Source organism: Macrotis lagotis, chromosome 7 (genome assembly GCF_037893015.1).
Source record: "Macrotis lagotis isolate mMagLag1 chromosome 7, bilby.v1.9.chrom.fasta, whole genome shotgun sequence".
Taxonomy (NCBI): Eukaryota; Metazoa; Chordata; class Mammalia; order Peramelemorphia; family Peramelidae; genus Macrotis; species Macrotis lagotis.
Window position 1 is genome coordinate 95,414,685 of NC_133664.1, and position 27,233 is coordinate 95,441,917.

General features: G+C 37.0%; 3 protein-coding genes and 1 long non-coding RNA gene across 6 annotated transcripts in view; 2 read left to right on the top strand and 2 right to left on the bottom strand.

Moving 5' to 3' along the window:
* On the top strand, positions 1 to 13,033 carry GIMAP6 (GTPase, IMAP family member 6). Of its 2 annotated transcripts, XM_074193404.1 has the most exons (4): positions 1 to 267; positions 1,838 to 2,371; positions 7,758 to 7,931; positions 9,970 to 13,033. In XM_074193404.1, the coding sequence occupies exons 3-4, from the start codon at positions 7,859 to 7,861 to the stop codon at positions 10,836 to 10,838; spliced, it is 942 nt and encodes a 313-aa protein (XP_074049505.1). In that variant the 5' UTR covers positions 1 to 267; positions 1,838 to 2,371; positions 7,758 to 7,858; the 3' UTR covers positions 10,839 to 13,033. The 2 variants fall into 2 exon arrangements, with proteins under 2 accessions (XP_074049505.1, XP_074049506.1); XM_074193405.1 differs by lacking the exon at positions 1 to 267 and having other exon boundaries at positions 1,833 to 2,371.
* The window catches only part of LOC141492747 (GTPase IMAP family member 1-like), a 23,233-nt gene continuing 7,395 nt past the window's right edge, over positions 11,396 to 27,233 (bottom strand). Inside the window, exons 3-5 of one of the 2 annotated variants that reach the window (XM_074193402.1) lie at positions 21,286 to 21,381; positions 20,835 to 20,883; positions 11,396 to 19,845 (exon numbers count right to left, since the gene is read on the bottom strand). In XM_074193402.1, the coding sequence (XP_074049503.1) occupies positions 18,947 to 19,845; positions 20,835 to 20,877 (942 nt within the window). In that variant the 5' untranslated portion in view covers positions 20,878 to 20,883; positions 21,286 to 21,381 and the 3' untranslated portion in view covers positions 11,396 to 18,946. The remainder of the gene's footprint in view (positions 19,846 to 20,834; positions 20,884 to 21,285; positions 21,382 to 27,233) is intronic. The other variant, XM_074193401.1, reaches the window with a different exon arrangement.
* Positions 15,987 to 27,233, top strand: part of LOC141492765 (uncharacterized) — a 28,454-nt gene continuing 17,207 nt past the window's right edge. Inside the window, exon 1 of the long non-coding RNA XR_012470046.1 lies at positions 15,987 to 27,171. This is a non-coding gene — a long non-coding RNA (uncharacterized LOC141492765). The remainder of the gene's footprint in view (positions 27,172 to 27,233) is intronic.
* GIMAP7 (GTPase, IMAP family member 7) overlaps positions 21,388 to 27,233 on the bottom strand; it is a 13,313-nt gene continuing 7,467 nt past the window's right edge. The window contains exon 3 of the mRNA XM_074193400.1: positions 21,388 to 25,392. Within this exon, the coding sequence (XP_074049501.1) occupies positions 24,472 to 25,392 (921 nt within the window). The 3' untranslated portion in view covers positions 21,388 to 24,471. The remainder of the gene's footprint in view (positions 25,393 to 27,233) is intronic.

Here is a 27,233-nt window from a genome sequence, read left to right on the forward strand (position 1 = left end):
TTTAAGCCTAATCTCAAATCCAGAAGACTAATAAATGCTAAAAATGTTTCCTCTGTACCAAGTAAATTGAGGAAGGAACTTGACAGCCAGGAGTCACAGTGGATAGAAGGCTGGGCTTGGAGTCATTCATCTTCCCCTGCCTCCTCTATGCTTGAATCTAAGGACTTTCGGGGTTGTTGCATTATCCAGAGGGAAGCCAAGGGAACCGAAGGAAAAGGAGGTTGGGGCCAGACCCAGAATGTTCCGAGCCAAATAACAGGAACAGAGGTATCTGGTGTGAGTGTCTGTGTGTATAGGTTTGTGTGCATTTGAAATGCAAACCTTACTTGAAGCTTTCGATTTACTCAGTCAGCTCCAGACTAGGGCAGGGCAGCTCCACTGAGCCAGAGCAGAAGGAAGCTTACTGGGATCATGTGACTGCAGACACTTACTGAGTGTGTGACCCTGGGCAAGTCACTTCATCCTGTTTGCCTCGGTTTCTTCATCTATAAAATAAATGAGCTAGAAAAGAAAGTGGCAAACCACTCCTGCATCTTTTCTAAGACAATACCAAAATGGTATTACAGAAAGTAAGACTTGACTGAAACAATTGATTGAACTGGGAGGGGGATCAGAAAAGGCTCTGCCTACAAGTTGACTCTTGAAGGACTTGAGGATCTGTTTATGTTTTGCTGTGATCCAGGGCTTGGCAGGACTGAAGAATTCTTCATCATTGATATCCCAACCTACTGTTAGTGAATGTCTCTAATTCAGTAGGTTGATGCTTAAGCAAGATTTTTCAGTTTGTTACCAGTATCACACATGGAAACTTTCCAGCTTCCTTGAAACTGTGGGACTTTGTTCTTTTATGTTTTGTAATTTTCTTTGTTATTACAAATTTAATAATCATAAAAAAATTCATTTCAATATAGAAAGGACAAAAAAGAGAATTGGTGTAAAAGTGTGAGACAGTTATGTACAGTTTTATACATTTGTTAAATTGCATAAGGAAGTTAGAAAATGGCTCTTTTGTGTCTGCTTATGGCCCTTTTTTCTTCTGGGTGCTTTTTTCATGCACCCATGGTGGGGGGAGGTTCCTTTGTTTTTTTTTCTTGGATTTCTTTTTCTTTTTTTTAGGTTTTAGCAAGGCAAATGAGATTAAGTGGCTTGCCCAAGACCTCATAGCTAGGTAATTATTAAGTGTCTGAGACAGGATTTGAACCCAGGTACTCCTGACTCCAGGGCCAGTGCTTTATCCACTGCTCCACCTAGCCGCACCTTGGATTTCTCTTTAACCTGCTCAAGGTTTTGTGTTACTGGAAAGAGTCTTTGGAGACCCAGGGGATGTCCATACCATGATGAAATATCAGAGTAGGACTTTTGGCAAATATTGTCATCATAATTACTTTGCAATATTTACAAGTACTTTAGATGAGAAGAAATTCAAGCTATCCATAGCTATATGAAAAAACAAAAGTTTTACTTTCACTAATAACTAGAGAAATGAAAACTCAAACAACTCTGAGTTTCCACCTCACATCCAGAATCAGGAAGACCTGAATTCAAGTATTCCCCCAAAGCTTATGAGCTGCATAACAACCCTGGACAAGTCACTTAATCTCAGTTTCTTCATCTGTAAAATGAGGATGATAATAATAGCATCTACATATCTCCCAGAGTTGTCCTGAGGATCAAATGAAACACTATTTATAAAGAGCTCATCACAGTACCTAGTACACAGTAGCTTTTAATTTAACACATTCAATTTAATGAAATCAAATTATTGATTTAATAAATTTAAATTAATGATTTAATTAATTTAATTTTTTTTCCTTTTTTTCTTCCCTTTTCATTCAAGAACTCTATTCAACGCAATGACCCCACCACCACCACTGTTTTGGAGCTGATTTGATCCTTACAAAGTCTCTGTTGGATTATCCTCTTTTTTACAAAGGGTCAGAGGCTTAGAGCCTTAGAGTGAATTTATCAAGTTTCAGAGTCAGACCTTCGGAATCCAGATCCAGAGACCTTTCCCTCCAGCCCACCCTCGCACTAAGTATTGTCAAGTCCCGGAGGACAGCCTCCTCAGCTCCTAAAGTAAAAAAGAGGCGCAGACTTCCTGTTTTCGCAGCTGACTGTCTCAGAGCCAATAGCAACCATTTTTTACCATTATTTACCAGATCCGATCGGCCTCTCTCACCAAACCAAGCGACTTTTCAGACCGTTTTCTCTTGAACAGTTGACAGAAGACAGCTGAGGGTCTGCGGAATACAACTGGAGAGCCGATGGGCCGTGCAACCGCGGCCAAGCCACCGAGAAATTCCCAACAACTCACGGACCTCAGAGACACGTCCCTTCTTCCCAGCACGGCGGTGAATCGGTCTGTTCAAAGGTATGTGTGTTTGTGTGTGTGTGTGTGTGTGTGTGTGTGTGTGTGTGCTCATTGCATGGACTCATGTGTTCGCGTGTTGTGTGTCGTATTCCTGTATCGTGCTGGGGTGTGTTGCTCCCTGTTTTCGTGTGTGCTCTTTGTGTGTTCGCAAGTGTTCCTGTATTGTACTGACGTGTGTTCCTGTGCCTGTGCGTGTGTGTGTGTGTATGTTCATGTACGCTTGGGGCAAAATGGAAAAAGCCCCGACTTCTGGCAGGAGAGATAGACTAAAGAGCTGCCTCTGCCGCTGCCTCTCTCACTTGGATCTGGGCTAGGTCACAAGTTCTTCCTGTAAAGCCAAGTAGTTCCCTCACAGGATCGTTGTGGGGGACTGACCAAGGTCAGGGTTCTCAAAAGATCCATGATCAACTGTTCTCATCTCTGTTCTGCTTGAAGAGATGAATACCTTGCTAACTGAGAAGCGTGATGCGGTACTCCACAAAGAATTCAGGCTGATGGTAGAGCCCTGGCCAGGAAGCTGTGTTATTGGCTTCTCTACATGATTTTGCTTTGCTGCCAAATGGCGATCATTTATAGACTTTGTGGACACCAGAAAGGACATCAGTGATTATCTTCTCTGAAACCCTCTCCTTACACTAAGGGAAGCTAAAGTCACAGAAAATTTGAACTAGCTCACCCAAATGGGAAATTAATCAGAGCCAGGACTTTCCAGTCTCGATTCTCTGTTCTTCCCATAATATCATTCCCTGTTATTTTCCCCATCTCCTCGCATAAAGGACTTATTCTGGTCAGGGAGCTCTCTATTCCCCAATTATTCTCAAACTCTCTCTGCAATGTCCCCTCAAACTCCAATCTGTCTGGTCTTCTGGGGGGGGGGGGGAAGAACATGTCCTGGATTTGTGGTGTCTGGTACTCTGACTGGAGCTAAGTTAGTGTCAGTGTGATGACATTACAATATTCCAATACAATTTGTATTTTTTTTATTAGACCTAGAACAGCATCTGGCACACAAGAATAAATGTTTGCTGATTGAAAAAAATTAACTAATTAGAAAGAGAAACAGATTGCTTGAAAAACTCAAAATAGAACTCACATGAGACTGATTAATGATTCAGGAAATCAAGTCAATAATGTATAGTAAGACCCATGATAAGCTGGATTAGAATGCTCAAGTCAGTTTTTCATTACATTCTCTAAAAGGAAAAACATATTTTGAGGAACCAAATTAATAATAATCATTGTCTCAGTGAGATGAGCGGGAGACCTATTCAGGTTAATTCTACCAAAAAAATTATTAAAGACCAACTTTGTAAATGGTATATATCAATTTACCAGTATACATGATATATAATATGAAATATCTATATCTAGCTATCTTTATCCATATCTATTTATGTCTATTTATCTATCTATCTTTCTATCTATCTCAATATAAGAAGCAGCTATATGATCCAGAGGCTAGAACTTCAGGCCTAGAGTCAGGAAGGATCAGCTTCCTGAGTTCAATTCTGGACTCAGACACTTACTAGCTATGTGACCCTGAACAAATACACTTGTGTATGTGTGTGTATATTTATGCATATGTATATATATATATATATATGTGTATTATCCCAAAAGTCTTCAAGAAGTTTGAACTTTTTATAGCTACCAACACCTTAAATTGTCCTAAGACTTTTGGAACAAGCTATACAATGACACAATGTAGTGGTAATCAAAGATGAAACAAGATACTGTCCATACCCTGAAGAAGTTTATAAATTTAGGAAACAGGAAAAATAATATAAATGCACAAATATCCTTTGTTAACTTGAATTATTTCAAAGGGGGAGAGGGATAACCTTTTCTGATAGAAACTGCTTTTCTACTGTGATCAATCAATTGCTGGTATATGTGGTATATATGTATTATATATACATTAGCAAGCATTCTTTAAATACTAATAAGCATTAATAAATAAGAGATTCAAAAACAGAAGCAAAGCTTACATTCTTTCTAGAGACATAGACATATATGTATAGATACAAGATAGATACTCGGTGTCAAATTAGATAGTGGTTATCTACTAACAGACAGCAACAAGCATTAAGAACAACTTCATATGGAAGGCAAAATTTAAGCTTGGCCTTGATGGAAATTAAGAATTCTGAAAGGGGGAAGTAAGAGGGAATACATTCATTCCAAGCAAAGGGAGCTTCCAAAGGAGATGGTAAAAGAAGTATTTCTAAAACTGAGAAAAAGTCCAAAAGTCAGTTTGACTTGAATACAGACAACCCAAAAGAAAGTAATGGGGAATAAGGCTGGAGAGGCATATTTTTAATGCCTTCCTGAGATTTACTGAAGTGGCAAGATAGAAGTCTTAGCCCTGTCTGAGGATCAAAAGACCTGGAATTTGACTTGAACAAGCAGCAGAGGTCCACAACTAGGGGTTGGAATCTGTCCTTTCCCCCCACCCACTTATCTACATGTGAAAACTTAAGACTCAAAAGCTGAGGAAACCTTAATGGTGTCAAAACTACTATAACCACTACCTGTTCTATAGACTTGCCTATCTATCTATCTATCTATCTATCTATCTATCTATCTATCTATCTATCTATCTATCATCTATCTATCTATATCTCTATATCTCTATATCACTCAATCTCTATCTCTATCTACATCTCTCTGTATATCTATATATACCAATATAAGAGACAGGATATGTGATACTTGCCACAAGCTAGGATGAGTTTTCTAAATGATACCTAAGTCACTGAACCAGGAAGAGGAATCAGAAGAAAAAGAAAAAAACAGAGGTCTTTTGTTAATGGACAGGATCCTACTCTTTCTTCTAGAGTAGGGTAGAGCAAACTACAGCCAACCTAACCTCTCCCTCTTTTAGCTTTTAAAATTTCTAATTAATTTAATTTAATTTTTATGATTAGTTAATAATAAACTTTTAATTTTAAAATTATTTAATTTAAATTTTTGAATTAAAGTTAATTTAAAATTAAAATGTTTAATTAAAATTAAAGTTAATATAACATAAATGTATCTACACATATAAAACCATTCTTAGAGAGTATACAAAAAGAGTGCCCAGACCAGAGTCACTGGGTATTGAAGATGTCATGTTGACCAGTCTTGGAGTCAGGGGGACCTGAGTTCAAATCCCACCTCAGATACTTAATAATTGCCTACCGGTGTGACCTTAGACAAGTCACTTAATCCCATTGCCTTAAATAAATTAAATAAAAAAGAAAATGTCGTGTTGGAGAGATGAAAGCCTCCAACACAGAACCTGTGTGGGGATAAAACTAAAAGAGCCAAAGGAAGACTTTTTGATGGTACCAAAGAAGGGTTTTTGCCTTTCCTGAAAGAACTAGAAAGATGCTTGTAGACTTTAAGTTAAAAGAGAATGGCGGGAGGTGGCTAGGTGGCACAGTGGATAAAGCACTGGCCCTGGAGTCAGGAGTACCTGGATTCAAATCCGGTCTCAGACACTTAATTACCTAGCTGTGTGGCCTTGGGTAAGCCACTTAACCCCATTTGCCTTGCAAAAAAAAAAAAGAGAGAGAGAGAGAGAATGGTGGCAGCTACTCTTCCCTTAAGGAAGAAATAGCCAAGGATTTCAGTTAAGGCAGAAACTGGAGGCAGCAGAGTCTATAGAAGTTGCAAGTAACAAGCTAAGCAGGAAGTATATAATAGAAATAATATATAATAAAAATAGTGGACCTGCTTGCTGCCTCTCAGACTCATATGTACTGGCTCCCTATTCAGCAAGAATATAAACTTACCAATTTAAAAAAATAACATTTCATTAAATCTCTTTTCTCTAAACTAATTATGTCTTTTGACTGACCACCATGCGTAAGCACATTGGTGAGATTCCTGAGTTATAATGTTAGGGAATGTGTCTCATAGAGTACCTTGAACCTGGGGAATCTATTTCTTGAAGAATGTTGATAGTTGAAATTTTGCAGTGACTGTGCTTGGGGTATGACAGGAACTAAAAAAAAAATTAGGGGAAAGGGGGAATTGGGGTTTATCCTCAGCCTCAAAGAAATACAACAGTATATTGATCATGCATTGATCATCATGAGGCAAAGGAACCAGAGAATGGAATTCAGTCATCCTAACTCAACTGGGAGTAGGGGCTGGAGAACTTTCTGTGAGGAAGGATGAACCAACAGTCTCAAAGCACTTACCATCTCACTGGTGTGCCAGTTTGATTGAAACTGATAGAGTTTAAAATGTGTTGACTATCTGAGGGCGTGTTATTGAGGGTGTGGGGAGGAGGGTGTCTCCCTCTAGAAAGAGCAATAACAGTTCCCTAAAAGTAATATCAATGATAGCAGAAGCAAGGCTGAGACTCTATATATGGCACTTAAGAATCTTGATTTTAAACTTTACAAAACACTGTAATATCTATTATCTCATTCTGTACCATTGCACTATCTGTCTGTCCCTTCAGTTTAGAATGTACTTTCTTATTACTTCCACCATACAACATTCATCTCTTCCTTAAAAACATGGGGGGGGGGGGGCAGCTAGGTGGCTGGCCCTGGAGTCAGGAGTACCTGAGTTCAAATCCGGCCTCAGACACTTAATAATTATCTAGTTGTGTGGCCTTGGGCAAGCCACTTAGCCCCATTGTCTTGCAAAAAAACAAACAAAAAAAAACATAGGGGGTTCATATACCCCTTAGAATTATGAGAAACTTATCAAACGGTCTGAGGAATATTTGGTTAATATCTTATCCTGTTGAAATATTTCCAAAGTAACTGTAAATGGAAAAATATATGAATTGGACAAAGTTGAAGAAGAAAGAAAGCAGCTTTTAAAATCTGAGGTTAAATCCTGGTCTTGCTAATTATTACTTGTGCAATACTAGGCAAGTTGTTTAACTTTTCTGGAAATCCATTTTATTCAACAAAATGAGGAGGTTGTACTAATATGATCTGTGAAGTTCCTTAAGTTCTATAACCTATGATTTGTAAAATAGTACAATCCTATTTCTATTACAGATCTCAGATGCTTGTTACAAGGAAAATTCTTTATGAATTTCATAAAGCTTAATGAATATTTGTTATTTATCTAATTTTATTGCCCATCACTCTCAATACAGATCACCATTTCTGCTGTGACTTGACTCCTCATTGTTCCCTCATATTTGACTGACTCATTCCTGCCTATACTTCTCCCTCTCTAAGAATATTTAACTCCTCTTCTCTCTCTTTCTTAAATTCTAGCTATCCATTGGACCCAACCCAAGTCCTGCCCCCTACATGCAACTCTTCAGACTCTGAAATAATAGTGCTAGAAATGAAAAACAGAATCTCTTTTTTTTCCTAAAATAGAAAGGGTCATATTTGACAAACCTCCCTTCTTTCCTTTCATCCAGCTCCACAAACTGTTGAAAACTTACCAAAGGCAACACTTCTGAAAAGCAAAGATCAGGAGAAAAATTAAATTTTGCTTCTTCATTCCTGCTTCATTCTTCAAATGGAAAGAAAAAGAGGAAATGAAGATCCCTGTTGCCCTGAAGTTTCTGCCAAACAGACAACCAAAGGGGATGGTGAGAATTTTTGATATAAAAGTTTTTCTTTTAAGGAAGTACCTGTGAAAAGTTGAAGCTAGTCTTATATAAAGATTCAATAGGTAATTTTCTAGATGATATGATATCAGAGTACCAGTAAGGGTTTCTTTGACCCTCGAATCTATAATTTAAACTGCCTTGAACAGTGCCTGAAATTCCATCAACCCAGTTCATTGGGTAAAGGCATTGAAGATACAAATACACTTAGAATGGACAACACATTAAGCCAGATTTTCCAAGGCTTCACATTTGCTAGCTGAGTGACCCTGGGCAAGTTATGCAACCTATTTTGCCTCAGTTTCCTTATCTGTAAAATGAGCTGGAAAAGGAAATGACAGAAACCACCGGAGAATCTCTGCCTACAAACAAACAAAGCCCAAAACCACACAAAACCCAAATGGAGTCAACAAACTCACTTGGGCTTTTTAGGAGGCAAATCTACTTTTAATTTGCATTCCTCCCCAAACACTTGAGATCACTTGAAATAGAAGGGGAGGAGAAGAAAAAGGGAACAGAAAGAGAAAAGAGGCAGCATGATATTGTGGGGAAAGTATTGATATTATAGACAGACAGTTATCAGGGTTTTGTTCTGATACTCACTAGCTATATGATTCTAAGCAAAATCACTTAAGAGTTTTGTGCTTTAATTTCCCCACCTGTAAAATGAAGGCACTAATGTTTGCTTTATCTACATAATAATGTTATTGTGAGAAGAGTTCTTCTCAGTATTAAAGGGGGACAGTTGCTGATAATGAAATTCATGATTCAATTGAATTGGGGAGTATTAATGCAGTATTAATGCACCTCAATATTAGAAATATCAGTAAAATATGAGGAATGTGAAGGATGGGGTGGAACAAAGGATGGGGAGAGAGAGAGAGGCAGGAAAGGGAAGAGAGTTTGGCCAAAATGAGATGGAACATAATACAAAGTACGTGAAAAATCAGGGAGAGGATATGAAAGATCAGGAATCAGAGGCATTATGTAGAGAAGGTTAAGTGGTTTTGCCACATTTATTTTTGTTCTGGCTTTTTTCTTGTAAAAATCTAGGCAGCCAGGATTTATATGAGAGCATCTGACTCCAGAAAGGAGGAAGTGAATAAGATCTTTGCTTTCTTATCAAAGAAGCAACTTTTCAGTCAGCAACACACACATACACACACACACACACACACAGACATATACATATATATATATATACACATGAAAACACACACATACACACACCTTCACACACTCCCTCTCTTTGTGCAATGCTTGATTCTATGTAAGATGAAGATGGATTAGTGTAGGAGTGAAATATTTACTTCCTTCTCATGATTCAACTATAAAGCAGTGAGATATTCAAACCTGCCCCCCCAAATAAGAAATTCAGTCTGATTCTGAAGAAAGAGGCTGAAGAGCTCCATAATGATTAGATAAGTAGTTTAATAATCAAAGTAGGATATTCACAAACAAGATATTGAATTCTCCACCAAAAAACCCCAAATTAAAGAGGTGCTATAGAGCTAGGCTGATATTTTGGGGTTTCCTCAGTTCATCACTGGCCTCCAGTCCCAAACACCTGGGTGCCAAATCACTGCTGTTTTGGCTAAAATCCTGATTGCAAAGTTATAGAATGGGTATATTCAGTCACATTCCAGTAATGCTCTGGTCTGTATGTTTTCTTTTGACTTACATTAATCTTGGTTTATATTATTCATAGCATTCATGGATAGGGATGCCATGATAAAGATGAAGATGATGATGATTGATAATAGCTTTCACTGATAGAAACTTTTGCTAAGAAACTTACATTATTCATGACCTTCACTGTTAAAGATTTGCTAGGAAATCCATATTGTGCTTTCACTACTTAAAGGGTCCACATTATTATGACTTTCACCAATAGGGACCCCACAATGACAACTGCTGGGATTTTATTTCCCAAAATGAGTTGGCTAAAAGCAACAGAGGAAAGGAATATTTTCATCCTTCATTTTTCTGACTGTTTCATTTTCATGTTGGTGCTTTCTAGATTCAATGTGGCCAAAAGAGCTAAGGCTCATCCTGGTAGGGAAGACAGGAAGTGGGAAGAGTGCAACTGGAAATAGCATCCTTGGCAGGAAAGCCTTTACATCTAAGCTCAGTCCCAGGCCAGTGACTAAAAGATGCCAAAGAGAGACCAGGGAATGGAATGGAAGGACACTTGTGGTCATTGACACCCCAGATATCCTCTCCTCCAATACCCAAACAAATGAAGATCTGCAGAATCTGGAGATCTGTCGCTGTTTGGCCCTCTCTTCCCCAGGGCCTCATGTACTGCTCCTGGTGATTCAGTTGGGTCGTTACACTAATGAGGACAAGGAAGCTCTCAGGCGCATCCAAACGATATTTGGAACAAAAATCCTATTCCACACCGTCCTTGTCTTCACTAGGAAAGAAGACCTAGAGGAGGAATCCCTGAATAAATACTTAAAAGAAACAGAGAACAAAAGCTTGTTATGGCTAGATGTGGTGTGTAGAAGATATCACTGTGGTTTCAACAACAAAATTGAAGGGGAAGGACAGGAGGCCCAACTAAAGGAATTGCTAGATGTGATAGAAAGACTTTTCTGGGAAACTAAGGCCCAATACTACTCAAATGACGTATATCATTATATCCAAAAAAATATTCAACAGGTAAATGAGGAACTGGGAGAAGAGCCAATAGACCAGGAACAGAGTTCTAAGGGTGCTTTCTGTAAGGAGAAAATGACATCAGAGGAGTCAGATCAGACTTGCTCAGTCCTAGGAAGTCTGATGACCTGTCAAAGGAAATATGAGCAGGATCAAGAATCAGTGCTGAAGAAAGAGTCAGAGACCCCTTGGGTGAATAATCATTCAATTTGGAGTATTTTCTGGTAAAGACTCACTGTAGATAACCCCAATAATCCTTTACCCTCCCTTTTACCGAACATGGCTCATCCCCAGTTGACTGGACCCAGCCCCTGTGATAGAGGAAAGAACCCAGAGCTAAGAATCAAAGTACAAGGAAACTCAGGCAGGTGTCACTAGCCATGGTATCCTTGATGGCAAGTAAACAATAGACAAACCCATTCTGTGACATGTGTCAGGCTATTATACTTTTCAGTGAACTTTCCCACCCATAACCTTATCTTATTCTTTCTTCAACCCTGTTGGTAAAGCAGGATCAAAGAACTCACAGGTAGAAAGGGATGTTAGAAATAATTTTATCCAGGGCAACTAGGTGGTGCAATGGATAGAGCACCAGTTCTAGAGTTAGAACCTGAGTTCAAATTTGACCTCAGACATTTGAAATTTACTAGCTGTGTGTGTAACCTTGAACAAGTTACCTAATCCAAAAAGACAAAAGATTTTAAAAAATAATAATGTAATCCAATCCCTTCCTTAGACCTAAAGAGGCTAATTGTGTGGTCAAAATATAATTTGTTTTATATATATATATATATATATATATATATATATATATATATATATATATATATATGTATGTATGTATGTATATGTATATACAGAGGTAAGTTAGAACCTATATAGAAGATAATGGAGAGAAGCCAGGAAGGATCCTGAGCTCTCCCCAGTTTCCCTTGAAAACAATATTAGATCAAGCCTCTAAAAGAATTCTAAAGTGATAGAATCAACAAAAAGTGAGCAGGAAACAATTTTCCAGTTCACAATAACTTAAGACTTCAGCAAAAGTCTGTTTCATTTGGATGAAAAGGGAACACAACCCAGCAGAGGCAGGAGGCTCTTAGCTGCAACACAGATCAGCAAGTGAAGTCCCTTGGTTCTGGCTCAACAGACCAGTGGTTCAGTAAGCTAGTTGCAAAGCCTGCAATCCCAGCACAGAAGGCAAAATGGCAGCCTCAAAACCCTGGTACAACAAACAGGCAAGTCACAAGCATCTGAGGTCCCAGCAACAGAAAGTCAGTAACCAGACCCCTAACTGCAGGAAACAAAATCTGAATAGATGAGCAATGGAAGAATGCCTACATGTGAAGTCTCAAAGAGGAATATAAATTGGTTTCAAGTAAAAAGTTCTCTTGGAAAAGCCCAAAAAGAATTTTAAAAATCAAATAAGAAAGTAGAAGAAAAATTGGGAAAAGAAATGAAATTAATGTAGGGGAATTATGAAAAAAGAGTCAACATCTGGGAAAGGGAATATCTCATACCCTATACTAACATAAGGTTGAAATGGGTACATGATTTAGCCATAAAGGGTGATATTGTAAGCAAATTAAAAGAACGGGGAATGGTTTTATCTTTCAGGTCTATGGAGAAGGGAGGAATATATGGCCAAACAAAAAAACAAAGCACAATGGATAACTTTGATTACATTAAATTAAAAAGGTTTACACAAACAAAACCCAAGGTAAGGAAAATTAGAAAGAAGGCAGAAATCTGAGAAACAATGTTTACAGCCTGTGTTTCTGATAAAGGACTCATTTCCAAAATATATAGAGAGAGCTGAGTCAAATTTATAAAAATCAAGTAATTCCCCAATTGATTAATAGTCAAAGAATATGAACAGGTACTTTTTGATGAAGAAATTAAAGCAATCTAAGTTCTTATAAAATGCTGTAAAATATTGATTAGAAAAATGCAAATTAAAGTAACTCTGAGATACCAGCTCAAACCTATGAAATTGGCTAATGTGATAGAAAAGGAAAATGATAAATGTTGGAGAAGATGTGGAAAAACTGGAACACTAATGCACTTTTGGTGAAGTTGTAAACTGATCCAACCCTTTTGGAGAGCAATTTGAAACTATGCTCACACAAATATCAAACTGTGCATACACTTTGATCCAGCACTACCACTACTATATAGATCATTAAAAAGAGGAAAGGATCCACATTACAAAAATATTTATAACAACTCTTTATGTGGTGGCAAAAGAATTGAAAATGAAGGGAATGCTCAATTAGGAATGACTGAACAAGTTCTAGTATATGAAGATAATGGAATACTATTGTTCTATAAGAAATGATGAGTAGGTAGATTTCAGAAAAAGTTGGACTTACATGAACTGATGCTCAGGGAAGTGAGTAGAACTGGAACACTGTACACATGTAATATTGTGCACTGATCAACTACAAAAGACTTAATTAACTCTTCTTGATTAAAGGATTTGAGATAATTACAAAATTTTTGTGAGGGAAAATGCCATCCACATCCAGAGAAAGAAATATGGATTTTGAATGCAGGCTCAAATCATAAAATTTTTTACTTTTGTTTGTTTTTTCTTTTTCTTTGTTTTTTCCCTTTTGTTCTGATTCTTTTTTCACATGGCTAATAAAGAAATGTTTAACTTGATTGTGCTTATATAAATTATATCTGTTTGGGGGATGGGGAGAAAAATTTGTAATTCAAAATACTACAAAAATAAATGTTGGAAGCTATCTTTACATGTAATTGGAAAAAAATAAAATTATAAGTTTCCTGTCACATCTGGAGAGCAATGTGAAGAGGACATGAGTAGAAATTGTCTCTCTCTCTTTTTAAAATGAAATTGTTATAATTTTTATCTTGTGAAGAAAATAGATACATTCATATATACATATATAATTTTTAATTTCATAAAACTTAAAAAAGGTATATTTTATACAAAATAGAACACAAAAAAATTGTACGTGAAACCAAAAAATTCTATTTCATATAAATATATATATATGTTTTGTATTCTTTATTAGGGATTTTTAAGCATATAATAAATTCAAGTACTTTCAAAACTTTGAAATTCTGTTTGAAGTTCTCTGTGAGTTTTTAAAATTATTTCAGTGGTCCACTTTCTTTTTCTTTTTGCATCACTTTTGTTATCCCCTCCCCTTTTAACCCTTTACCCCAACTAAAAAATGGGAGGTCAAATCCTGAAACAACTAGAGTCAAGAAAAGCAAACTTTGTATGACCATATCCAAAACTGTATTTTTTTTTACTCACTGTGAGAATATCTTCTCACTGTTAGGAGGTGGATGAGATGCTTCATTACAGGTCCTTGTAGACGTTGTTAGTAACTGTTTTGAACAGAATCCTTATATCTATCAAAGATATAGTCCCTAAACAGTTAGCTGAAAGAGTAATGCTTCACCCCAGTCCTTACTGATATTTCCCAACAGGCTATAAACAAATCAAAAAGTATTATATTCCACTCTTAGAACTTGTAATAAGAGCTGAATAACTTAAAGGTTTCAACCTCGCATGAGATGTTTTTATGTGCCTTAAGGATGATGAAAAGAAAAGAAACAATTATGCTCTTTCCCTGAGGTCATAGTATTCCTTGTTCTACTCACAGGAAAAAGTGGACTTGGGGATTTATCAGTATTTCAAGATGAAACTATCACTTGCAATTCAAAATTTAAAATTGAGTGTTAAAAAATGTCAGTAAGCATTATTTTTAAAGATATGTTTTACATGACTTCACATGTATCATACCGTTTACCTTCTCAATGGATTGATGAGGGGCAGGAGGAGGGGGAGACTTTGGTACTCAGGATAAAAAAAATGTTAAGGACTCATCCCTTTGTGATATTTTACAATAAGGGGAGAGGTATGAATGATACATGTTTCAATTATTCCTGGTGGGAAAGATAGAAAAGCATAGTTTAAGATATGTAATATGGGTCTACCACAAAGAAAATTAAGATTATTTGCAGTATTTAGGTTTATCAAAATAGGCTATTAATAGAATTACTGTCCAACCATTTTATTGACCCTTTGACACAACTCTATATATAAGTAACTGAGACATGGCATTGAAAAAGGGAGAATGACTGATTGAGTCAGGACCATTATTGATAGTTCTTGGATATTTGGACTTGTGAGTTTAAAAGGAAACAGTCTAATAGTTGGAAGATCAGTCATCCAGAGAGAGAGAGATGAGCATAGGCAGAGACCAGAGAATGGGTTTACCAGTGCAGTATTGACAAATATTTAACAAACTGCTGGGGGGGGGGGGGATGGAAAGATAGGACACATTTTTAATTTTATTCTGCCTTATTAACATTTTTTCATAACTTTTTTAAAATCTAGATAATCAACAGGATAATAAATCAAGGCTTAATATGTGGTATTTGTTGATTTTCAGAGGATAAATGCTCATTCCTAAAATTTAACAACCAGACTCCTTAAAACCAGTTTCAGCTGGGGATCAACACAGATCTTATTAAATCCCTGAGATAGAGAAACTTTATTCAAATACATTTGACTACAGAGATGGAAATAAGTATGTGGTGAAGACCCCCACACCCAGCCTCTTAGAGAAAAGAAGAAAAATTTCACTCAATTTTTAGAACCATCATCCTGGGAAGACTAGCTAGTTTATTTTCTTGGATTGATTTATATTCCCTTTGGGTCTTTCAAAAATGGAAGGAGTTGGAGGAGCTGGTTCTGTGCTCATCCCCATCCCCCACATCAACAGTTTCCCCTGGCTGTGCTGGGCTATACATCCTTCAAGGCCTTGAGAACCAGGAATTATTTTTCACTATGAACCTTCCCCAACAGTCTAACATAGCTTCCTAAGTCTCTGCCATCAGATGGAAATGGAGATCCCTAAAACCTGGGTATATGTGAGAAGCAGCCCTGGAGAGACTAGGAGAGAGAGAAATTCTGCTGATGTGACTTCGGCATCTAGAGATGCAGTCTTTGACTTGCATCTCAGGTTAATGAAGTATTTGCCTTATTTGTTGAGCTGCTAGAGAATGCAAGAAGAAAAATGAAAGGAAACAAAGACTGTTGTTAGGGTTGATCATTTGACTGAAGCATTTTAAAAAAAAGAGATGCTATTTGTACAATGTTGCTCAGAAATCATTTAAACATATAATTTTTGTTCACTGTTTTAAGTATACATGCACATACAAAACATTTTGCAAATGTTTTTGTCCTTCCACAATTAACATACCTACTCAGCATGTTGGATCTACCTTAGGCAAAGAGAAGCTGATTTGGGGCTTCAAATAAAATGAACACTTCCATTGAATTAAAATATTTTTATTGAATTAAAAAGTGATTTTAGTAGTGATTGTTTTTTAATTTTAAAAAAGGAAACAAAACTTTATTGACAAAGTACTTTGTTTAAATCATTAAAATGAATCTTTAAATAATTTCATTGAGTTCCTCAAAAACTGAGACTATTTCTTTAACTTGTTTTTTTAATTCAAAATTTTCTAAACCAAATGCATAATTGTCATGCTCTAAGGAAAATCATCTTCTATAATAGGCAGCTCTTATTTACCACCTTATTAAGGGACTTGCTCATTTACATATCTGAATTCTGCTTATGAGTCTTACTTATGACATATATTTTATATAGTATATTCATATATCTGTGTATGTGTGTGTAAATTTTACTAACACATGTAATCAGCAGAGAATTTATTTGTCCCTGGATGCCCTGAAGCTAACAACAATAAAATCTGATGCAAAGCATGGTAGCAGCTGCCAACTTATAGCAACTGACTAGTTCATATTTCTGGCACATAGTGGGTCTATACCCTAAAATTACAGCTAATGACCCCACATCCAGCACCATGAGTTTATTTTTAATAGGTAGATATTCTAATTAGTTCAAAGCAAAGGTATTTAATAAAATGGCTTATAACAAAGTATCAATGAAAAATAACTTTGTCCATATATGTGGGACAATCTCTCCAATAGATACACACAGTCTCAGTAGGAAAATCAAATGCACATAGAGAACAGATGTAGAAGGAACATGTTTATCAATAGAACTTGGAAGGAAATGAATTTCAATTCACATTTCTAAAGATGAAAGGTCATTGAAGGCTTTATGAAGGAGATGGGCCAATATAAGTCCAGTCTTCATGAATTTATCCAGCAGACTCATCATGAGCTAATTTCCCATGACTTTGGAGCATGTTCAGGTGTTCTGTTTCTGGTCCATTTATTATATGATGAAGAGATAAATTTTTGATATGCTGCTAAGTTGAATATGAGAAGGTATACAAAAGACTGCTGAGGAAGCAACTACCATGAGCTTCTGGACTGCAGCCCATCTCTGACCCAAAGCTGAGTGCATGTTCCTGCTACTCCCAGGAGAAGGCATAGCAATAGGACCAGCTACCTACTTCCCCAAGTGGTCTCATGGGGCCCATATTCTTTGCTGCTTTGTACTTTTTTTTTTTGCAAGGCAATGGAGTTCAGTGATTTGCCCAAGGTCACACAGCCTTAAGTGTCTGAGGTCAGATTTGAATTCAATTCCCCTGACTCCAGGACCAGCCTTCTATCCATTGCCCCCCACACTTTGTACTTTCTTGTTCTTGGCAGAAGAAATAGAGTAGATTGCAACCTTTTAAATTTTGAAAGGGGAGAAAGAGAGCCACCAAAGATCTGGGAGCCACATTTTGCAGAAAGTTGAGACTGATGGGGATCAGAAACCTGAGTGATAAATGCTTAACTGGCACAGCTATTGATTTAAGCAGTAATGAGGGAGTGACCATGATTCACCTATTGGCTTCCAGATCATAAGTAAGGTTAGTGGTGGAAAATGTTTCTTTAGAAATAGCTTTGAGGGAGGCAGATAGGTACTTCAGTGGATAGAGAACTGGTCCAAGAGTCAAGAGTCCATGAATTAAAATCTGTCCTTAGACACAATGCTTATTAGCTGTGTGGCCTTGGGCAAGTCACTTAATCCCATTGTCCCACAAAAAAATGACTTTGAGGCTTTGACCCAATCTCCCCAAGAATATAGTTGTTATAGAAAAAGTGTGACACAGCTATTGGGAAGAAAGGCCTTGTACCTTCTGTCATTCCTGTATTTTCTGAGGAAATATTTTTTCATAAAAGCTAATGGCCATTAATTGGTTAAATGACACTTGAAGTGGTAATCACTAAAAGACATCAATAATATGAGATATAATAACTATAACTAATAATTGGTAGTAGGGAGCATATATCAGAAAGGGGACTTGAGTGAATAACATTAGAGAAAGACACTCTTTCAGTCCATCACTATGGCGATCTCTGCAAGGAAGAGACACAACCAAGCTCACTCTAGAGACACAATTCATTAGTGAAAATGGGAATTGGAATAAGAATCCTTATTGCTAGATGCAATAGATCATTCTCAAAGAATATAAAATACATTGGGTTTGTTTTCATAATCATCAATTCCTTTTAATAATGATCAGCCAAAAGATTTTAGATGATATAGAATATTCCTTTATAGAAATGATAGGTTTCAGTTAAATCCAACCAGTGTTTACCATCTGTCTCTTAACCTATTCTGGTGTCTGTAGGAAAATAGAGGAGAAGCAGCTTAGGGAAGGAGAAAGAACACTCTCCATCTTCAGTATGAAGACCCGGCTCCAAAAATTGTAGCTATGTTACTGGGAATCCATTGACTTCTTTAAGTCTTTTTCCTCATCCAAAAAATATGGATAATATACTCAAACTCCCTGCCTCACAGAGTTGTGAGGAAACCTATAAGGGCTGTACAAATGTGTACAACTGTATTTGTGGGTAAAGGCATCATTCCTGACCTTGCAGAGTCTAATGGAGGATTAGCAACATCAAATACCTATGGAACCAGGCATCAAATACCTGTGGAAACAAAGTTCCATTAGTTAAATTCATGTATAAAAGCAAGTCAGTGAAGAAATTTCATAGATTTAGAGCTAGGAAGGACCTTAAAAATCATTCTGACTGGGGGGGGGGGCATTTGATAGATGAGGAAACTGAGACTCATAGAAATTAAATGATGTGTCCAAATTCAGGGGTAGAATTAGATTTTGAATCTAAATTGTCTGACTACAAATGATTGATATTTTAAACATACTAATCTTCCTTTGCCATGAGAGTTGGCATTAGCTGGGAAGATTTCTTGAAGGAGATGAGACAAGAGCCAGGGTTTTCAGGCTATGCTGTAGATAGGCTTACAGAAAGGTGATAGATAGCTGTGAGGTGATCAAGTTCAGAAGACATTGTTCTTGATCAGTTTTCCCTAATGATTAATAAAGATGGTAGAAACCAGCAGCTATTCATGGCTAGTGGAACCCAACCAGCCACTATAAAAGCTTCTGGGAATCACTAGCCAAAGAAAGAAGATGCCAAAGATGGTGATGCTGACTTGCCATAGTTTTGGGTGAAATTTTCTTGATTCATACAAATCTCTCAATCTCAGAGAGAATCTTGACCATGATATCTTGAACCTCCTATTCTTTTCCTTAAACTCAACTAGTTTTGTCTCTATTTTTCTGAACTTCTCCTCTGGGCTGGCCCATTGGAGTTCTTCCACTAAGCTGTATACCTCATTGGTATAGTGCATGCCCCTATTCTTCTGTACCAGACTGTTCACTATATCCATTAATTCCTTCACTTGCTTTTCCTGTTCCCTCCCTGTAGCCCTATTATTGAAGGCACAAACCTGATCCCCACACTGTGTAACAATCTCTTTCAGGGCCTTATTATCTGTCAACTTGATGTATTCCTTCAGGGAGTCCTCTCCAAGATCTTCTTTGCGGGTGAAGACAATGACTGTGTGTTTCATGACTTCATTTCCAAAGATCTCCTTCAACTTCTTCACAGCATCCTGATCCTGCTTAGTGAAGCGACCTAGCTGGGTTACCAGGATCAGTGCATGAGGCCCCGGGGAGGAAAGGACGTAACATTTAAGGAGTTCTTGAGAAAGTAGACCTTCAGGAGATACCTCAAGGTTAAAGATATCAGGAGTGTCAATGACTTCAAGTTCTTCATTACCCCAGTTCCCACTCCCTTTATTGCAGACCTTGGTCACAGGTACTGTTCCAAGCTTGGATACAAATTTGTTTTCTCCAAGGATACTGTTCCCTGTTGCACTTCTCCCAGCTCCTGTTCTTCCCACCAGGATTAGCCTCAGTTTGGGCTCTTGTAGGGGCTGCCTCTCCTCTCCTGAGTCTGCAGGGAACAACCATTATTATTAAAAACTAAAATTTACCTTTTCAGGTTGATCTGCATACTCCATGGGATCAGTATTTCCATTTAACAAAAAAAAAAAAAAAAAAAAAAAGGAAAAAATAGCCAAAGACTATTGATTGTGAGAGCTGGCCCTCAGAATGAACTCCTCTATCTCCTCAGTTCCCTCAACCAAAAAGCCATCTTTGCCCTTGCCTCCTAGGCTTTTTCCTTTCAACAATGCTGTGTCCTGGGCTCTATACCTAGTTCTTCCACTAACACCTTGTATAATCTCAAATACTGAATCCCTTCTCCTCTCCTGAGCTTTAGTTTTTTTTTTATCTGTCAAGCGAATTTACCTCTCCTAAAGTATCTCTGGTGTCCCCTCCAACTCTTCTATTCTTTGAGTCCATAGATAATGTATCTTGTTCGTTAGCTTCTTTGTGAATTTGCATTAAACATGACTTTACTGTCAGTCAATAAAAAGTTCTTTCTGGAGCCAGGAAGACCAGAGCTTGAATCTTTTGCCAGGGACCAGGTCTATGACCCTGGGCAAATCTCTTAAATGATTTCAGAATCAAGTCCTCACATCTATATTATAAGATTGTCATGGGTATCAAGTAAGATAATGTGGGTGAAGTATTTTGCAAACCCTGAAAGACCAAATCTTGCTAATTACTGCTAATATTGGTTTATTTGGTTTATATTCTTTATATATGTATAATCTATATCTATCTGTCTAGATAGATAGATAGATATATTAGTTCCTATTCAAATTTATACCAAACTTGGATATCTCTTAAACATCTGAGCTAAAAGAGGACATGCTTAAATGGAGGCCCTCTTCCTCTAAGAAGAGTAGGTTTACTGTTAGCTTTGACATCTTGGGGGGGGAGAGAAGGGAAGGAGCATGGTACCCAACCTAGAAATTTTTTGCATGTAAAACTCTAGCAGGAAGTGGGTATTTGTGCCCTTTCAAAATCATTCCTTACCATAGGGATTTTCTTCATCTTTCATCACTTTTCTTCCTCTCATGTTCACCTGAAAAAGCCACAGAAACAAATTTAAATAAGTAGTGGAAACTCTGGCATTATGGATCTGAACAGAGCAAGGGCAGGATAGAAAGTGAGTATCACTGAGTATTACTATGGATATTTCATGGACTGAGGCTCCATTAATGCATAATAGAAGTACAATGAAATGGGAGTTAGGAGTCTCTAATCCTGCAGGACCTTGAATAAATCAAATCTTTCTATCTGTCTTGGTTTCCTCATCTGTAACTTGGACTAAATAATCTCTAAGAATCCTTCTAATTCTATGATCCTCTGTTCTTTCAATTCATACCTAAAAGTGAAAAGACAATTGATTCATTCTTTTAGGTGAGAATTATCATCTTTTAAAATAAAAATACCCAGTATGGTTTAACCCACTAATGCATAATACCTTATCAGATGGGAGATGGAGGTTCAAATCCTAGAGCGGGCACTTATTAGCTATGTGACACAAGGCAAGTAGTTTAACCTCTCAGAGTCTCCTCACCTGTAAAATAGAGGACTTTGTTAGAGGTAATAAGGAGTCACTAAAGATGTTTGAGTAAAGATGTGACATTGTCAGATCATTGTGTTAGGAATATCAATTAGGTAATGTTATGAAAAATTGAATGGAGACTGCTCTATATTAAATGGAATTCTGGCATAAGTCAAAATGGAGAACTTGTAGGTCTAGAGAATTTCTAGAGCCCCTGAATTTATGGATTCTGACAAAACACCACTCTTCCTACATGTAAAAGTGACCCTGTTGACTCAGTCAAATGGGAAACTTTCCTGAATAATCAGTTTTTGCCTGAAAAGTAAATGATAAATGTGACTCAAGTCCATCTAGTTACATCAGTACAAAACTCTGGGATATTCCAGCCCTTCTTCCTCTTTCTCCACCCCAGTCTATGTCATTTGTGAATGAAGATCCAGGCCCTTCAGGGAATAGGCCACAATCTATCAATGGCTGACAGAATAAGCCTCAAAAGAGAGTTGACTGACTTCAATGTCCCCATCTATTGCTTCAAGGCAGCTATCAGGGTGGTCCAAAGTGAACAAAGATCTGGCTGACTTCTGCTCACTTCTCACATCCTGTCTGCTGAGGCCAGCAAGACTGGATCTTGTTACCCTGCCCTTTGAAACTCATCCATTTTCCTCTTAACCCTGGCTGGCCAGGGGCTATTGCCTTGGAGGTGAAGGATGGTTAGGAAAACCCCAAATATTAGAGTTGGAAAGGACCTTACAGCTATCTAGTACAGCCTCTGCTTTTTACAGAAGGAGCTGAACCTCTAAATGGGAAAGAGATTGATTAGCCCAAAATCTTGCAGGTAGGATCAGAGCAGGCCAAAATTAAAGTCCTTTTTGGTGAGACAATAAGGAAGGACTTCCACTTACAGACAAAAAGAAGTGAAGGACAGAGAATAGAAGCTTTCCAGAAAATGAACTTTAAAAGTAAATGAAAGATTTTAAGGGCATTGGGAGCTTTTTAAAAAAATTTATTGAATAAAACAAGTATTTCCATAACATGGTACAATAAAAAAGATTATTGCATATGAAACTGTAAATCTTGTATGTATAACTTGCTATTCCCTTCAAATATACAAAATTATATAAATTTCTTTTTTCTTTTCCCCACCCTTGGACTAGAGATGGTTATCATCAGATACAAATAGGAGCTATATATATACATACATATATATGTGCAAAATTATTCCATACATACTTCTATTAATCAGTTCCTTCTCTGGATGTGGATAGTATCTTTATAGTTAAATGTCTTTAAGAAGTAATTTGTCAATAATAATAATTTTGTCAATTTATATTTGACAAAATGACTTTTTTGCTCAAAGTTGTTCTTTTTTTTAACATCTGCATTTAAAGTTTTGAGCTCCAAATTCTGTCCCTCCCTCCCTCCTGCCTCCCTAGGATGATAAGCAATTGATACATTACACATGTAGGGATATGTAAAACATTTTCAAATTAGTAATTTTGAATAAGAAGATTTGAATAAAAGGAAAAAAATTAAAAGAAAGTAAAAATAGCATGCTTTTTTTATGCATTTCTCTAGCAGCAGAATAGTATATACTTCAACATTAGTTCTTTGGGATTGTCTTGGATCATTGCATCTGAAATTAATCAAGAAATCAAACAATATTGTTGTTCATGTATACAATGTTCTCTTGGTCCTTGTTCTCTTCATGATGCCTCAGTTCTCGTAAATCTTTCCAGATTTGTCTTAAATATCCTTCTTGTCATTTCTTGTAACATAAGAATATTACATTACAATCATATACTATAGCTTGTTTAGTCATTCCCCAATTAATGAGCATTCCCTTGATTTCTAACTCTTAGCCACCACAAAAAGAGCTACATAGAATATTCTCTGTATTTTGTTCATTTTGTTCTTCATTATTTCCTGCAAGTCTTTCCATGGTTTTTCCTAAAATCATGGAGTTCATCATTTCTTATAACATTCCTTTACAATCATATACCACAATTTGTTCAGCCATTTCCCAATTGATAAGCATCCCTGCAATTTTTAGTTCTTTGTCATTACAAAGAGAGTTATGGTGAATACTCTAGAAAATATAGGTTCTTTTCCTTTTTCCCTAATCATCTTTGATGATATTGCCAGGCTGAATTATATCGATTGTTTAATAGTTCTTTGGGCATAATTTCAGATTGCTCTCCAAAATTGTTGGATTACTTCACCATTTTATCAACAATGAATTAGTACATTGGAGTTCTCTGGTAGTCTAGTGGTTAGGATTCTGTTCTTTACTGACACAGCCCAGATTTGATTCCTGGTCTAGCAGCTAGGTGGTGCAGTGGATAGAGCTCAGGTCTTGAGAGTCAGGAGGACAGGAATTCAAATCCAGCCTGATATTTAACACTTACTAGCTGTGTGACCTTCTGTAAGTCACTTAACCCTGAGTGCCTCACATCCAGAGCCACCTCCAGTCATCCTGATTCACTGGACCGAGATGACTACAGAGGAGAAAATGAGGCAAGTGACTTAGCATAGCCCCCCCTCCTCCCCATTAATAGTAATTAATAGTAGTAGGGAAGGAAAATAGTACACAGAGAGATTGGAAGTTGTTGAGTCTGCTTCCATGGTCCACAAAACTGAATACAATAAAAATGACTAAACAAAAATAACAAATAATAGATATGTTACAAGTGCAAAGAATGAAACAATCCCTACTTCCAAGGAGCTTACATTATGCATGAGGCAAAGCAGTAGATATGATGAAAATGAAAACTGAGTCTGGGTATTTAAGAGAAAGAAAAATTATTTTAAAATGTACAAAAGAGACATAGAATTAATTGTAGACAAGGAAGACTTCCATAGACTCTGGGATTGATAGACCCTGAAGAAGAGTCAGGAATAAGGAAGCTTTGAAAAAAAAAACATAAATAGATGTAAACATTTAAGTCAATAAAAGAGAACCAAAGACTCTGGGCATGGGAGAAAAATATGAAGTCTGAGGAGGACCAGAAACTGGTGGATGATATTTTCATATATTTTCTAGTTTTTATTTCTATTTGGTCCAATTTTTTCAAAGCTTTTTTATTCCTAGGAAGTAGGATTGTTTTATTCATCTTTAAACCAATGTTTAATATTCAAAATCAACTTTGTAATTTGTTCAGTCACTGATGTCAATATGCTTGTCTCTTTCTCTGCCTCTTCCCTTATTTTTTTGATATTTTCTTCATACTTTAACTTTAGCTCTTCAATTTTAGACTCTTTTTGGGTTTTATCCTCATCTGTGGGGTTTGGTATCTCATTATATTTTTCTTCTGCTTCACGGATGTCATTTTCCAAATATGTGCGGTATATTGTCTTCAGGTCCTGTCTTCTTTTTTCCAGTATTTCCTCAGTATTCTTGTATATGTCATCTGAAAAATATGTCCCCTTATTGTCTTCCCTCATGTTATCTATTATATCCAGTAGTTCTTTCACTTGGACTTCTTTTTCAGTATCATTAGCTTTGTTATTGAATGCACAGCATCTCCCTTTACACTCATCAAGGAGCACTTTGAGGTTCTTATTAGAGTCTTTCAAAAACTCTTTCAGAGTCTGAGCTCCCAGATCATCCTTCCTAGTAAATAAGACCACCATATACTTTGTGACAGAGGGTCCAAAGAGTGCCTTGATCCGGCAGACCGACTGCTGTTCTTCATCTGTATAGCGTCCCAGCTGCAGAACCAGAATGACCGCATGTGGCCCTGGGGAAGAGAGAATGACACAACGACTGATCTCTTTACAAGTGGTTGTCAGGCTTTCCTTTGTGTCAAACAGCCCAGGTGTATCAATGAGCACAAGATCTTCCTGATATGGTCGTTTCTGGATTACCTTTGTACATGCCTTGGTCACTGATTCAGATGTAACTTTAGATACAAATCTGTTTTCCCCAAGGATGGTATTTCCTGAAGCACTTTTTCCATTTCCAGTTTTTCCAACCAGGACAATCCTCAGGGAATTATCAGGCTTATAGTCATCATCATCAGGGATCTGTGGGGATAAATTTGCCTGGTTGAAATCCCCAATATCTAGTTAAGAAAGAAGAGTGAGGGAAGAAAGCTACAGAAAGGAAGTTGTTAGTAACGACTAGACTGTGGATGCCTAGTTAGAGCCTTAAATCTGTGTAATCCTCTAGATCTGATTTTTGATTCAATGTGAGTTGAGTTACAAAGAAATATTCCATATGGTCTGGGAATTTAAAAAAAATAAAGATTGGAATCAATAAATAAGACTGTTGAGTGGCAGAGTAGACTAAGTGCTTGACCTGAAGTCAGGGAAATCTGATAAAAAGCATTGTCATGAATTCAGGAAGGCTTGATATTAATACTAACCTCAGATGTTTACTAGTTGTGTGATCCTGGGTAAATCACTTAAACTCTGTCTGTCTCAGTTTCCTCAACTACAAATTGGAGGAAAAATAGCAGCATCTACTTCCCAGAGTTATTGTGAGAATAAAATGAGGTAAAATCTGTAAATTGCTTTGCAGACCCAAAACCCTACATGAATGTGAGCTAGTAATGTAACTTGATGAGTTAGTGGGAAAAATACCAAGTTTTAATTGGATGTCTGTCTTGTTTCAATGTTTACTACATGTTTATTGTCATTTAATTATGATATCTGAAGTTCCATCTCAAACTTATAGAGTTTTTCCTGATTACAAGCAAGGTAATTGAAGGGAAATAAATTTCCTTGAGAGTTGTCTTGAATACTTTCACTTTTGAGGGGAGCAAAAGTCACAGTTTGTAGCACAAGGGACTATAGGCTGTCTCCCTTGTCTGAAATGTACTCTGTCTTCACCTTCATCTCTTAGAAACCCTTAGTTTCTTCATTGTACCGCTGAAATGTTACCTATTTCATAAGGCCTTTTTTGGAGATCCTCCCCCAAAACTATCTGTTATTTATTTAGTATTTTCTTCTTAGGCTCATGGATCTGGAGCAGAAAAAGGCCTTAGCAGTCACAGAGTTTGAGCCCCTCGTTTTACATCTGAGGAAACTGAGACCTACAGGTTGAAACTAACGCAAGGTCACACAGCAAGTTTCTGAAGTAGAATTTGAATCCAGATCTTCATGACTCTGAGTCCAGAGCCCCATCCACCACATGAAGCTGCCTCTTGCTATAAGTACAGTTTTTCTCCCCTTTAAGAGGATAGGTTTCTTGAAGGTTGCATTTTTGTTTTTGTGTTCCCCATACCTAGAAGAGTATTGGTACAAAAAATAGTACTTTAAGGATTTTGTCCTGATTTCATATGTGTTCATATTTTCTCCCCAATTAGACCTAAAACAGGGACAATATCTTCTCCTTGTCTTCTGTCTCTATAGTGTCTAACACAGCAGTAAACATATATTATATACACTCCCTAAATATGTGTTTTTCCAGTGATTATCTCAATCTTTTATTCACCAAGTTAATCTGGTCCTTTTACTGTTCCTGAAGATAAAGCTGTTTTGGGTGAAACTTTTGGCTTAATCATTGGTTTGTGGTTTCCTGGGCCACTGCTCCTAGCCCAGAACCAGAAAGGACAAGTCTTTTTCAGCTCCTCTCCTTAATTTTCTGGCTAGGAGAGACTGCTGTCTAAGCCATGAAGTCAGAACATTTCTCTTCAGTGCTCTCTGATACCTCTTTAATGAGTTCTATTCCTTTCTTCATTCTCCCTGTAATAAATGTACAGGATTCTCAGATTGACCTTGATGGCCCAGGTCTTCCAGTTCTGTGGCTGAAAGTTCTAGATCTTTTTTCTTCTTCCATGTGTTGTGCTCCTTACTGTTCAGGTAGGTGACTGATTTACTAATCTCTAACAAATGAATTAATTCTAATAAATGAACTATTTTTT

What these genes read in the sequence shown, in the direction of transcription:
- GIMAP6 (XM_074193404.1), top strand. Translation starts at nt 7,859, where the DNA reads ATGGAAAGAAAAAGAGGAAATGAAGATCCCTGTTGCCCTGAAGTTTCT. An exon ending in ACAGACAACCAAAGGGGATG is followed by an intron (nt 7,932 to 9,969) that starts GTGAGAATTTTT and finishes GGTGCTTTCTAG; the next exon opens with ATTCAATGTGGCCAAAAGAG.